This window comes from Buteo buteo, chromosome 32 (assembly GCF_964188355.1).
Source record: "Buteo buteo chromosome 32, bButBut1.hap1.1, whole genome shotgun sequence".
In the NCBI taxonomy this organism is placed as follows: Eukaryota; Metazoa; Chordata; class Aves; order Accipitriformes; family Accipitridae; genus Buteo; species Buteo buteo.
This window is the reverse complement of record NC_134202.1, coordinates 692,878-706,619: the sequence shown is the minus strand read 5'-3', so window position 1 is coordinate 706,619 and position 13,742 is coordinate 692,878. Positions and strand designations below refer to the sequence as shown.

The window sequence follows — 13,742 nt, the reverse complement described above, 5'->3', positions numbered from 1 at the left end:
TGGTGGTGGTCTTTTTTTTTTTTTTTTTTTGTTTAATTGGTTAGGGGCACCTTCTGCAGGAACCAATCAGAAGCCACATCTCCATGCTGTTGTCGGGTAGGGCTTATGCTGGGCTGTGCTCTGGGGCGGGCCCTGGAGAACTCATGTCACAGCACTACCCTGATAGCCCCACCCCCTTCCCTAACCCCACACCCCTCTCCCATTATTTGCATTTAGCCCCACCCCTGATAGTAGCCCTGCCTAATTAACTTCATTCTCCAATTAGCCTGGCTGGGGTTAAGCTACCCCACTCTCTAGACTTGGCTCCACCTCCACCCCTGGAGTTGGCTCCACCCCCAGCCCTTAGCCCCACCCCAGAGTTGGCTCCACCCCCAGCCCTTAGCCCCACCCCTAGAGTTGGCTCCTCCCCAGCCCTTAGCCCCACCCCCTAGATTGACTTTAACAGGGCTAGCCCCTCCCCTTAGCACAAGCCCCTTCTCCCCAGACCCCGCCCCTTTCCCCCAGACCCCTCCCCTTCACTGACCAGTGGGCGTGGCCTGACCGGGGGGGCGGAGCTCCTGCTGGCAGAGGTAACGCCGGCAGCGGCCGCAGCACTGACATCGCAGCACCCTCCGGGGCTGCCCCCGCCCTGCGGGAGGGACCCAAGTGTCCGGCTCAGCCCCCCCCCCAACCCCTCTGGGTGTCCCCAACACCCCTGAGGGGGGTCACCCAGGCTCCCCCCCACCATGACCCACCTCGCAGGCGCAGGTAACCCCCAGCCCCGGGCAGCAGCAGGGAGCAGCAGCGGCGGCACACATCCCGCTTCACCGAGGGGGCCCTGGGGGGGGGATAGGGGACACAACACTAAGTGTGTGGGGTGGTCAGGACCCCCTGGGACCCCCCCCTTCCCTGTAGCTCACATGCGCAGGACGAGGCGGCGGGCGGCCCCTCGCTGGGTGCTGCAGTAGAAGCGGGCGAGGGCTGGGCTGTGCGGGAGCACCCAGTGCGCGGCCTAGGGGATGGGGACACGGCTGCAGACCCCCACACACACCCCTCCTGTCCCCCCCCAGCCCCATTATGTTCCTCCAGACCTCCGTGGCCCCCCGTGCCCCCCATAGCCTCTCTGTGCCCCTTTCCTTCCCCATCCAATCCCTTACATCCCCCCACCCTGAGTCCCCAGGACCCCCATAGCACCTTCCAGGTCCCCCCTGGATGCTCAAGGCCCCCATAGTCCCCCCCCGGACCCCTATAACCTCCCCCTATAACCCCTCCCAGGGCCCCCCCTGACCCCTGTAGCCCTTCCATAACCCTCCCCCAGGGCCCCCCCCGGTCCCCTATAGACCCGCATAACTCCTCCCAGGGCCCCCCTGGCCCCCTGTAGCCCTTCCATAACCCACCCCCAGGGTCGCCCCGGACCCCTGTAGCCCCTCCATAACCCCCCCAGGGCCCCCCCGGCCCCCAACAGCCCCCCATAATCCCTGCCAGGGTCCCTCCGGACCCCTATAGCCCCCCATAACCCCCCCCAGAGTCTCCCCCGGACCCCTATAGCCCCCCATAACCCCCCCAGGGTCCCGCCGGACCCCTATAGCCCCCCCCGGACCCCTATACACCCCCCCGCCCCACCTGGAAGAGGAAGTTGAGCCGCTGCAGCGCCTCGCGGTCCCGCACCGGCGCCGCCATCGCGTTCCCGATTGGCCGCGCCCCCACCGGCTGGGCGGGACCGACGTTCCTCATTGGCCGGTAGCCTCGTCGGGGAGGGGGCCGGAACCGCCCCGTCCCGCTCTACCAAGTAGGGGCGGGAGGGGGTTACCAGCGCGGGACGCCACTTCCGGCGCTGCGATAAGCCGTCACTTCCGGCGCTGGGCCCCGGGCGGCGGCTGAGCGGCGGTGAGTGGGGGGCGGGGGTAGCCGGGACCCCCCCTTCTGGGGACCCTGGCACGGCCCTTCCCTATAGGGTGTCCCCTATAGCGCCCTTCCCATAGGAACCCCGCTATAGGGACCGCGGCACGGCCCCTCCCTGAGGGATGTCCCCTATAGGGACCCCTGTAGCGACCCGGAACAGCTTCCCCTCCCCGACAAGGCCTCCCCTATAGGGTCCCTTCCTATAGGGTGGGGTGCCCCCGACGCGTCCCCTTTTCCATAGGGAATCCCCTATAGGAACCCAGGTACTGCTCTTCCCTAAAGGACATCCACTTCAGGGTGCCTTTTCTGTAGGGGCACCCCTATAGGGACCCCATCCCTGCGGGGAATCTCTTAGAGAACCTCTTCCTCTGGTGATTTCTCTCTAGAGACCCCCCACCCTGGACGGAGAGACCCCTATAGGGTCCTACCCTATAGCGACTGCTCTATAGGGCTCTCCCAGAGCTTCTCCTTTACGGGGAGCTGCCTATAGAGGCTCCTCTGTGGGTCGTTTGTGCTGTAGGTGCATATTCCTCTATAGGGTCTCCCTGTCACCGTGGCAGCCGCTCCTGCCACCAGCAGCGTGTTGTTTTAACTGAATTCAGCTGGTTTTCCCCCCAAAAAAAGCAGTGGGAAAACGCTTCGGCACCTTGGCATTGCTTCCCGCCAAAATGATGGCATCGCTTTGACGGAATTGAGCTGCTTTCACCCCCAAAACTGCTTCAGACCTGCGCCATCGCCTCAGCATTGCTTCCCAGCAAAATGACAGCATCGCTTTGATGGAATTGGGCTGCTTTCGCCCCCAAAACTGCTTCAGGCTTGCCCCAGCACTTCAGCGTCACTTCCTGCCAAAACAACGTCATCGCTTTGGCAGACTTTGAGCTGGTTTCACCCCAAAACTGCTTTGAACCCCTGCTATCACCTCAGCATTGCTTCCTGCCAAAATGACATCATCACCTTGACAGAATTGAGCTGTTTTCACTCCAAAACCACTTCGAACTCTAGCCGTCACCTGGGCATCATGTCCTACTAAACTCATGTCATTGTCTTGACAGATTTGAGCTGTTTTCTTCCCAAAACCTCTTTGAACCCCTGCTGTCACCTTGGGATTGCTTTGCACCAAAATGACATCGTCACCTGGATGGAATTGAGCCATTTTCTCCCCAAAACCGCTTTGAATCCGTGCCATCACCTCAGTATCACTTCAGTTCAAACCCATGTTGTTGATTTGACCAAATTGAGCTGTTTTCTTCCGAAAAGTGCTTTGAACCCACATTGCCGCACCTTGGCATTGCTTCCCACCAAAACCACATTACCACCTTGACCGATTTGAGCTGTTTTCTCCCCAAAACTGCTTTGAATCCCCATCGCTGCCCCTCACCATCACGTTCTTACTGAAACCACCTCATCCTCTTAACGGATTTAAGCTCTTTTGCCCCCAAAAAACTTCTTCAAACCCTCCCCATCCCACTGTCCCTTCCCAAAACCTCTTTGTCTGAGCCCAGCCGTCCCCCCAAATTTTGGCAGCGGCGGGGGGCCACAGCAGTGCCACCATGTCGGGTGCCGACCCCCTGGAGACGCTGCAGGTGGAAGCAAGCTGCTCGGTTTGCCTGGAATACCTACAAGATCCTGTCATCATCGAATGCGGTCACAATTTCTGCCGTCGCTGCATCACTCGCTGGTGGGCCGAGCTGGCGCGGGATTTCCCCTGCCCCGTCTGCCGTAAAACCTCTCGTCATCGCGCCCTTCGACCCAACCGGCAACTCGGCAACATGGTAGAAGCCGCCCGGCAGCTTCGCGGTGCCAAACGGAAAGCCAGGGAGGAGAGTCGCTGTCAAGCTCATGGCCAAGCTTTGGCTCGATTCTGTCGCGATGATCAAGCCCCTGTGTGCCTGCTCTGCGAGATCTCCCACGCCCATCGTGCCCACGCCCTTGTCCCTCTCGATGATGCAGCTATTGAGTATAAGGTGGGGGGACGGGGGGGGAGACCAAAACCTTCATGGGGTGAAGATGGGGAGTGGCCCCAAGTCTTGGTTTCGGCCCCAAATTTGGCCTCAGGGCTGTTTGTGGTGGGGTTTCAGCTGTGATTAGTCTCCATCTCCATTTTCAGCCCCAAATTCTTCCCTGAGACCATCTGTGGGAGGAGTTTTGGCTGTGGCTCGTCTCTATCTCCAGCCTGGGGGTAGATTTAGCCCCAAACTCTCTCCCTGAGGGCGACCGTGGAGGGGATTTGGCTGACATCTTGTCCCTATCTCCGTTTTTAGCTCCAAACCCTTTCCCCGAGGCAGTTTGTGGGGGGAATTTGGTCCTGGCTTGTCCCCGTCTCCTTTTCCAGCCCCTGGAGTGGGGATTCAGCCCCAAACCCTCTCCCCAAGGCTGTTTGCAGAGGAGGTTGAGCAGCAACTCATCCCCATTTCTGTTTTCAGCCCCCAGTTCTTCCTCAAGACCATCCAGGGAGGGTTTTTGGCCGTGGCTCCTTCCCTTTCTCAACCCCTGGTGATGGGATTTAGCCCCAAACCCTCTCCCCAAGGCTGTTTGCAGAGGGAATTTCTCCGTGGCTCAGCCCCATCCCCATTTTCAGCCCCAGAACTTCTCCCTGAGTCTGTTTTTGGAGGGATTTCAGCCATGGCTCATCCCCATCTCTGTTTCAGAGCCCCTGAGGATGGGATTTAGCCCCAAGCCCTCTCCCTGAAGGCATTTGTCAAGGGGCTTTGGCCGTGGCTCATCCCCTTCTCCGTTTTCAGCCCCAAAACCTTTCCCTGAAGCCATTTACAGAGGAATTTGTGCAGCAGCTCTTCCCTGTCTCTATTTTCAGCCCCAAATTCTTCCCCCAGACCATCCAGGGATGGAACTGGGCCCTGGCTCATCCCCATCCTCATCTCCAGCCTCTCGCAGTGGGGCTCAGCCCCGGCGGAGGAAGCGATTTGGGGCCGGAGGAAGGATTCCAGGCAGGGGGGTCCCATCCCGTTGCCCACCCTCTTCTCTCCCCACCCTGGCAGGAGAAGCTGCAGCGTTGCCTGGAGCCGCTGGAGCGGAAGCTGGAGGCAGTCGCTGGCTGCCGAGCACGGGAGGAGAAGAAACCGAGCGAGCTGAAGGCAGGTTGATGGTTCTGGGGGATGCCAGGGAGATCCCAGCAATTCCCGGCCCTCACCAGTGTCTTTTCCTATCCCATCCTGGCAGAGGAAGGTGGCTCTGCGGCGGGAACGCATCACCCAGGAGTTTGAGGAGCTTCATCAGCTGCTGGAGGAGGAGGAGCGGCTGCTGCTGCGGCGGCTGGAGGAGGAAGAGCGTGAAATCCTGCAGCGGCTTCAGGCCAACCTGGCTCGGCTCGGTGAGCAGCGCCGGGTCCTGGCTGCCCTCGTGGCTGAGCTGGAGGAGAAATGTCTGCAGTCGGGTGCCGAGATGCTCAAGGTAGGGCGGGATCAGGATCAGCAACAGGTGGATCACTACCGGTGATGGGATCGGCGGCAGGGATGGGATGGCCCGGAACGGGCTTGTTGCTGGGGATGGCATCCCTGGGGATTGGATTGGGTTTGGAGAAGGGATCGGCCCTGGGAATAGGATCAGTTTTGGGGATGGGATCACCCCGGGGGACAGGGCTGGTTTGGGGGACAGGATCCCTGGGGATGGGATCAGCAGGTATGGGATTGATTTTGGAGACAGGATTGCTGCTGGGGGCAGGATCGATTCTGGGGACAGGATCAACCACAGGGATGGGACTGGTATTGGGAATGGGATCGCCAGGGATTGGTTTTGGGGATGGCATTGGTTCTGGGGACAGGATCCCCAGGAATGGGATTGGTGTTGGGGACAGGGTCACTGCAGACAGGATTGGGTTTGTGGACGGGATCACCAGGGACAGGTTTGATTCCTGGGGGCAGGATCATCAGAAAAGGGATTGGTTTTAGGGATGGGATCATGCCCAGAGATAGGATTGGTTTTTGGGGCAGGATCCCTGGGGAGGGAATCCGTGTTGGGGATTGGATCTGGGCTGGGATCACCGCCGGGGGCCGGGATTGGTGCTGGCAACTGCGATCAGGGCTGGGATCTTCATGGTTGGGACCGATCCTGCCCTGGAGATCGACTTTGAGGGGGGATCTAGCACACCTAACCCCCCTTTTTTCCTCCTTTCCCCCCATTTTCCTGCTTCCTCCCATTTCAGGACATCAAGGACACCCTGGCCAGGTAAGAACTGCGCAGGTGATCCGGGCCGCTCTCCGGGCTCCATTCTGGGGCAGAAAAGCGGGATTTGGGGGTGCATCAGCCAGTGTGTCCCACCTCCCCCGGGGCTGCTGGCAGGTGCGAGGCGGCGGCAGCACCGGTAGAAGAACCAGTTTCCGTCCCCATTGAGCTGGAGAAAAATTTCTGCAGTTTCCCCCGGCAATACTTCACCCTCCGGAAAATCACCCGGCGCCTCATCGGTGAGGAAACCTCCCATCATACTGTGGCCGGGACCCCCCCACTTCACCGTGCTCCCCACCCCCTAAATCCCCCCCCCGTCTTGGTGTTGCCATCCAGGTGAGGTGACGCTGGATCCCGACACGGCACATCCCAACCTGGTTTTATCAGAAGATCGGAAAAGTGTTCGTTTTGTGGAAGTTCGACCCCGGGATTTACCTGATACCCCGCGGCGTTTCACCATCTACCCCTGCGTTTTGGCGGCGCAAGGTTTTACCTCTGGTCGTCATTACTGGGAGGTAGAAGTTGGCGATAAAACCCATTGGGCTCTCGGCGTTTGTAAGGATTCGGTGAGTCGGAAAGGGGAATTAACACCGTTACCGGAGACGGGATATTGGCGGGTACGGCTCTGGAACGGCGATAAGTATGCGGCTACCACCACCCCCTTCACCCCACTGACGGTGCGGGTGAAACCCAAGCGGGTGGGTGTCTTCGTGGACTATGAAGCTGGAAAAGTGGCTTTTTATAACGTCACCGATCGCTCCCACATTTACACTTTCACCGATACTTTCACCGAAAAGATTTGGCCGCTGTTTTATCCCGGGATCCGTGCTGGCAGGAAAAATGCGGCACCTCTCGTTATCCGTTCACCTACGGATTGGGAGTGAGGGGGAGAGCGGCGCCGGCGGGGTTTGGCTTGACGGTGTTTGGCAGCGCCGGGATCCGGTACTCTGGCACTGCCGGGGTTTTGTGCTCTGATGTGCTGCCAGGATCCAGCGCTCCGGCATAGACAAGGTTTGGCTGTCCAATATCCGGCACTGCAGGGGTTTGGCTCTCCGATGCCTGGCACCACCGGGATCTGGTGCTCCAGCACCGCCAGGGTTTGGCTCTCTGACATCTGGCACCACTGGGATGCGGTGATCCGGCACTGCTGGGATTTGGCTTTCCGACATCCAGCACTACCAGGGTCTAGTAATCCGGCACCACTGGGAGTTGGCTCTTGGACATCGAGCACCGCCAGGATCCAGTGCTCCGGCACCACTGGGATTCAGCTCTCCGGCACCACCGGGCTCTTGCTCTTTGCCATCGAGCTCCACGGCACCGCAGCGGCCCAGCTCACTGGCATCATCGGGGGGGTCTGGATTGCCGGCACCGGCCAGATCTGGTTCTGCGGCACCACTGGAGGCGTGTGCGGTGGTGGGCGCAGGCGTGTGGCAGGGCTATGTCCCCTCTGTGTCCCTCTGTCTGTGCGTCCCTGTCCCCGTGTACGTCCTGGGGTCTGTGTCGCTCCACATGTCCCCATGTCAGTCCATGGCTCTCCACCTGTCCATATGTCCATTTCTGTCCCTGTGTCCATCTGTGTCCTGTCTGTCCCTCAGTGTCCCTCTGTGCCCCTCTGTGTCTCCCCATGTCTATCTGTGTCCCTCTGTCCCTCCACGTGTCCCTCCACATCCCCATATTTGTCCTTCTGTGTGTCCCCACGTCCCTCCATGTCCCTCTGTGTCCCCATGTCTGTCCCTCCATGTCCCTCTGTGTGCCCAGGTCCATCGTGTCCCCACATCTGTGTCCCTCCCTGTCCCCACACCATACACATCCCTCTGTCCCTCTATGTGTCCTTGTCATCCCTGTTCCACGTCCGTCCCTCTGTGTCCCCCTCCATGTCCATCAGTGTCCCTCTGTCCATCTATGTCCCTCCATGTCCCTCCACAACCCCATACTTGTCCCTCTCTGTGTCCCCATGTCAATCCATGTCCCTCTGTCTGTGTGTCCCCCAGGTCCATTGTGTCCCCGCACCATCCACATCCCTGTGTCCCTCCGTGTGTCCCCATGTCCTTCCCTGTCTCCGCATCATCCACGTGTGTGCGTCCACATGTCCATCCGTGTCCCATGTCTGTCCCTCTGTGTCCCCCTCCATGTCCATCAGTGTCCATGTCCCTCCATGTCCCCACATCTGTGCCCCTCTGTGTGTCCTCACGTCCCTCCACGTCCCCATATTTGTCCCTCTATGTGTCCCCATGTCAACCCATGTCCCTCTGTCCGTGTGTCCCCAGGTCCATCCATGTCCCCACATCCCTCCGTGCCCCCACACCATCCACGTCCCCGTGTCCCTCCATGTGTCCCCTTGTCCTTCCCTGTCCCCCCATCATCCATGTCCATCCACGTCCCTCACTGTCCCCCACGGCCACCCGTGTCCCCACGTCCTCCACGTCCCCGTCTCCCTCCCCACCCCTGTTATTCCCATCTCCCTCCCCACATCCCCGCCCCGCCATCGCCCACGCCTGGGCCGTCCCACACGCCTCTCGCACGCCTCTCACACGCCTCGCACACGCCTCCCACACGCCATGGCGCCCTCGGGGCCACCGGAACGGGGCCCGCTGGCCCGACTGGCGCGAGAAACCTCATGCCCGACCTGCGGGCAACCGCTACGGGACCCCGTCCTTTTTGCCTGTAACCATAGCTGCTGCCGGCGCTGCCTGCCCGTTGCCCGTCCCGGGGAACCCGTCGCCACCTTCTCCTGCCCGCGGTGCTGCCTGCCCTGCTCCCCTCGCCGCCTCCGTACCCCCGTGGCTTTGGCCGTGGAGAGTCGCATCGCCCAACGTTTGGTTCGGGGAAGTCCCGGCCCCCCTCGCCGGCCGCAGCGCTGCAGGTAAAGGGAGAAGGAAGCCGGCGGGGTGTGGGGGGGGACCCAGGTATTTGGGGGGGTCTTTGGGAAGACCCAGGGGGACTTGGGGGACCCAGGCGTCCAGGGGGGATTTGGAGGAATCCAGGTGTCTGGGGGGACTTGGGGGACCCAGGCGTCCAGGGGGGACTTGGGGGGAATTTGGGGAGACCCAGGTGTCCAGGGGGGACTTGGGGGACCCAAGCGTCCAGGGGGGACTTGGGGGAATCCAGGTGTCTGGAGGGACTTGAGGAGGAACTGGGGGAACTTGGGGGACCCAAGCATCCAGGGAAGACTTGGAGGACCCAGGTGTTTGGGGGGCAAATTGGGCAGATTTGGGGAGACCCACGCATCCAGGGAGACTTGGGGGACCCAGGCATCGGGGGGACTTGGGGGACGGGACTTGGGGGACCCAGACATCCAGGGAGAATTTGGGGGGAATCTAGGTGTCTGGGGAGACTTGTGGGGCTGAGGGGGAATTTGGGGGGACCCAGGCATCCAGGGGGACTTGAGGGGGAACTGTGGGGATTTGGGGGACCCAGGTCTTTGGGGGGCAAAGTGGGGAGATTTGAGGGACCCAAGTGCTGGAGGGGAACACAGGGGTGCTGGTGTGGGAAACTGGGGTATTTGGGGGGGGGGCGCTGATCCAGGGGTACTGGGGGGATGACACCCAGGCATCTGGGAGGGATTTTTGGGGTGCTGGGGGGGGTGGAACTGGTGGGGCTGGGGGACTTCTGGTGCCATGGGGGAAGCCCAGGCATCTGCGGGGGGGGGGGGGGTCCCACGGGTGGTGGGGGCACCCGGGGGGCACCCAGCTATTTGGGGGTGCTGGGGGACCCAAGCATCCGGCCGTGACCCCGTGTCCCATCCCTCACGTGCCCGGATGCCTGAGTCCCGTGTCCCTGTCTCATGTCCCCCCCCTGCCCCGCCGGGGTTGTCACCACACCCCAGGTGACCTCGACACCGCCCCGGCTGGGGGGGGGCACCCAGGTGTCCCGGGCTCACGTGCCGGGTGGGGCCCGATCCGGCTGGGTGACATTTTTGGGTGATGACGCTTGTTTTGGTGGCACCTTGTCCTTCCCTTGGGGACACACCCCAGTCTGGTGACATCTTCCCCCCTGGGGACACTTCCCCTGCCCCCCCCCCGGGGTGTATTTGGTGCTTTTGTGTCTCCCCCTCCCTTTTTGGTGACATCCCCCACCGCTAACCCCCCCCCCCTTCTCCCCACAGCCTGGGGGCCCAGCTCCGTGCCGACGCCGCACCCCCCCCACGCCCCCCATCCCCCAAGGAGCCACCCGGGGGAGGGGGGGAGCCCCCCAAAAGCTGCCCCCCCTCCTCCTCTTCGCTGATGCCCCCCCAATAAACGCCGTCTCCCCCCCCACCACGAGCACCACGGCAGCGGTCGCAGCGGTGCCACCTTTAATGCCCACAGGTGCCATGGAGTGCGGGGGGGGCATGATTTTGGGAGGGGGGCACCCCAAAATTGCCCCCCAAACACTGGGTGCGTCTGGGGTAGGGGGTGAGGCAGGATGGGGCGACCAGGGGATGGTGTTTTGGGGGGGGGGGGCAGGCATTGATGTTTTGGGGAGGGTCCTCAAGAGCTGGGGGCGGGGGGGGGGCATCAGGCATCGACTGGGGGGGCTCAGGCATTGATTTGGGGGGGGGGGAAATCCCCAAGGTGATAGGGGGGTGATTTTTGGGGTGGGCGTCAAGCCCAGAGTCAATATTTGGGGTCAGGGGTCCTGGAGGGGGGATACGGGTCAGTCGGGAGGGGGGGGTCTGTGGAGGAGGGGGGCAGGAGCATCCATAGGGGATTCCTCAGTGCTCCATAGGGGCAGGGGGCCCGGGGGGCAGTGCTTGGGGCCCCCCCCCGGCCCCCGGTAGGCCCCCCCCAGCCCCCCCCCGCCGCCCCCGTCCCCGTTTATGACCCCGGACGCAGTGGAGGTGACCGCAGCCTTCGTCCCCCCCCCTCGTCGTCGCCACCGCCGCTTCCTCTTCCTCCTCCTCTTCCTCCTCGCTCTCTGTCGAGCTCTCCCCGAACGCCCGCGGCTTCTCATAGATACAGCAGCCTGGGGGGGGGGGGAACGGGACGGGGGGGGTGTCAGGGGACACAGGTGTCCCCAGGGGGGACCCAGGCATCCGGGGGAGGGGACAGGGGTTTCCCCAGCGCCACTCACACTTGGAGGAGCGGCGGCCAAGGTGCTCGTTGTCGACGGTGTCACTCGACCACTCGACTTTCTTGTCCGGCTTCCGCTTGCGCAGCTTCAGGGTCAGGCTGCGGTTCTCCTGGCGGGGGCGGACGGGGCGTGGGGAAAGGGGTGTCACCGGTGCGGTGACACTGTGGGCAAGGACACCCCTCCCGACCCCTCCTGCGGGCTCTGACACTGTCCCTAAATAGCCCTGGTCATGTCCCCTGACACCGTCCCCGTCCCTGTAATGCGACCGCCCTCGTCGTGTCCCCTGGCATGCCCCTGTCCCCAACACTGTCCCACATCCAGCCTGGCTGTCCTCTCTGACACTGCTCTTGTCCCCAGTGCTGTCCCACTACAGCCCCGGTCATGTCCCTTGTCCCTGACACCGTCGCAACTACAGCCCCGGTCATGTCCCCTGACACTGTCCCTGTCCCTGACACCGTCACAACTACAGCCCCGGTCATGTCCCCTGACACTGTCCCTGTCCCTGACACCGTCGCAACTACAGCCCCGGTCATGTCCCCTGACACCCTTCATGTCCCCAACAGCCCCAGTTGTGCCCCCTAATGCCATGTCTCCCCCAACCCTGGTTGCCCCCCCCAAGATTTATAGCCCCCTCCCCCCCCCAGTTTATACCCTCCTCTCCCAGCTATTTACCACCCCAGCAGGATTTATACACTCCCCCTCGAGTATTTATACCCCCCTGGGTGTCTATAGCCCCCACCCCCCATATCTATAGCCACCCCATGGTATGTACAGATTCCCCCCAGGTACCTATAGCCCCCTCCCAGGCATTTACAACCCCCCTTCAGCATCTATAGGTCCTCCTCCATATCCATAGTCCCCCTTGGTACGTATAGACAATCCCTCTGGGTATCTATAGCCCCCCCCCCTCCCCTTGGTATCTATAAGCCAATCCTGAGAACTATAGACCACTCTCAGGTATTTATAGCCCCCCCAGTACCTATAACCCCTCCTCAGTATCAATAGGTCCGACCCCAGTATCTGTAGCTCCCTCCCCGGTATCTATAGCCCCCCCCCTCAGTATCTGTAAGCCCTTTCTGGTACCTATAGACCCCTCCTAGGTATTTATAGCCCCACCCCCAGTATTCATAGCTCCCTCCCCAGTACCTATAACCCCTCCCCAATATCTATAGCCCCCCCCATCTATAAGCCCCTTCTGAGATCTATAGCCCCCCCCCCGGTACCTAAACCCCCTCCCCAGTATCTATAGGTCTGTCCCTGGTATCTATAGCTCCCCCCCCCAGTATCTATAAGCCCCTCCTGAGATCTATAGACCCCTCTCAGGTATTTATAGCCCCCCCCCCCCGGACCTATAACCCCTCCCCAGTATCTATAGGCCCACCCCCAGTACCTATAACCCCACCCCCTCAGTATCTATAAGCCCCTTCTAGTATCTATAGACCCCTCCCAGATATTTATAGCCCCCCCCTCGGTATTCATAGCCCCTCTCGGTATCTACAAGCCCCTCCTGAGATCTATAGACCCCTCTCAGGTATTTATAAGCCCCCCCCCAATACCTATAACCCCTCCCCAGTATCTGTAGGCCCGCCCCCAGTACCTATAACCCCCCCTCAGTATCTATAGACCCCTCCCACGTATTTATAGCCCCCCCCCCCCCGATATCTATAACCCCCGCCTGGTACCTATAGCCCCCCCCCCGGCCCTCACCGGCTCGGCGGCGCCGGTCTCGATGACGGTGGCGGTTCCGCAGCCGCCGCTGTCCGCCGCCTCCGCCATGGTTCCAGCCGGGCGGTGCGGTGCCCCGGGGCAGGTTTGGGGCCGGGGGGGGGTGGGGTCCCGGCCGCCGCCGAGGCCCGACTGAGGGAGGGGGGGGTGGGGGGGTGGGAAGCACCGGGCCGCTCTCGCCGCCGCCGCCCCGGTGCAGCGTTCACCGCCGCCCCACCCCCGCTTCCGGTCGGTGGCCGGAGCACTTCCGGCGGGTCCGCCGTACAATGCGGTCCCCCGGTGAGGGAGCACTTCCGCCGTACGGCGGGAGGGGGGGGGGCCGGACAGCGCGCATGCGCGGGGTAACCAGACTGGAGGGGCGACTTGCGGGGGGGGGGGGGGGGGGGCGCAGTTTAGGGGGACATAAAGGGCCTGAAGGGGCAAATAGGGGCCAAGGGGGCACTTGGGGGGGGTAGATAGCGCCTGAGGGGGCAAGTCAGGGGCTGGGGGGACCAGTTTGGTGGACAAATAGGGTCTTTGGGGGGGGGGGGGGGGGTACTTGAGGGGCTGGGGGGGGCAGATAGGGCCTGAGGGGGCAGTTGAGGGGCTGGGGGGGGGGGGGGGCAGATAGGGCCTGAGGGGGCAGTTGAGGAGGGCAGATAAGGGCCGGGGGGAGTATAGAAAGCCTGAGGGGGCAGTTCAGGGCCTTTGTGGGGGGCAGATAGGGCCTGTGGGGGCAATTGAGGGGCTGGGGGGCAGACAGGGGCAGCAGAGAGAGGCTGAGGGGCAGTTTTGGGGGGCAGATGGGGCTGGAGGGGCTAAAGAGCAGTTTGGGGGGGGGGGGGTGTCATCTAGGGACTAGGGGGGCACTTCAAGGACCAGGGGGGTAAATAAGGGCTGAGGGGGGCGCAAGTGAGACACCCCCA

General features: G+C 62.2%; 3 protein-coding genes across 6 annotated transcripts; 1 reads left to right on the top strand and 2 right to left on the bottom strand.

Moving 5' to 3' along the window:
* Positions 1-11: 11 nt before the first annotated feature.
* Positions 12-1,802, bottom strand: RPP21 (ribonuclease P subunit p21). The gene is made up of 5 exons (XM_075019268.1): positions 1,603-1,802; positions 900-991; positions 735-817; positions 524-628; positions 12-132 (listed from the first exon to the last, which is right to left on the bottom strand). The coding sequence occupies exons 1-5, from the start codon at positions 1,711-1,713 to the stop codon at positions 104-106; spliced, it is 420 nt and encodes a 139-aa protein (XP_074875369.1). The 5' UTR covers positions 1,714-1,802; the 3' UTR covers positions 12-103.
* Positions 1,772-10,322, top strand: LOC142026212 (E3 ubiquitin-protein ligase TRIM39-like). Of its 4 annotated transcripts, none has more exons than XM_075019101.1 (8): positions 1,772-1,866; positions 2,509-3,845; positions 4,878-4,973; positions 5,059-5,289; positions 6,041-6,063; positions 6,178-6,299; positions 6,397-8,923; positions 10,166-10,322. In XM_075019101.1, exons 2-7 carry the CDS (start codon positions 3,432-3,434, stop codon positions 6,942-6,944), a joined length of 1,434 nt encoding a protein of 477 aa, XP_074875202.1. In that variant the 5' UTR covers positions 1,772-1,866; positions 2,509-3,431; the 3' UTR covers positions 6,945-8,923; positions 10,166-10,322. The 4 variants fall into 4 exon arrangements, with proteins under 4 accessions (XP_074875202.1, XP_074875203.1, XP_074875201.1 ...); XM_075019102.1 differs by having other exon boundaries at positions 1,819-1,866; positions 2,934-3,845; XM_075019100.1 differs by having other exon boundaries at positions 1,829-1,866; positions 2,506-3,845.
* Positions 10,323-10,337: 15 nt separating this feature from the next.
* On the bottom strand, positions 10,338-13,179 carry PPP1R11 (protein phosphatase 1 regulatory inhibitor subunit 11). Its single transcript, XM_075019267.1, has 3 exons — positions 12,820-13,179; positions 11,113-11,221; positions 10,338-11,004 (listed from the first exon to the last, which is right to left on the bottom strand). The coding sequence occupies exons 1-3, from the start codon at positions 12,886-12,888 to the stop codon at positions 10,754-10,756; spliced, it is 429 nt and encodes a 142-aa protein (XP_074875368.1). The 5' UTR covers positions 12,889-13,179; the 3' UTR covers positions 10,338-10,753.
* Positions 13,180-13,742: the final 563 nt, after the last annotated feature.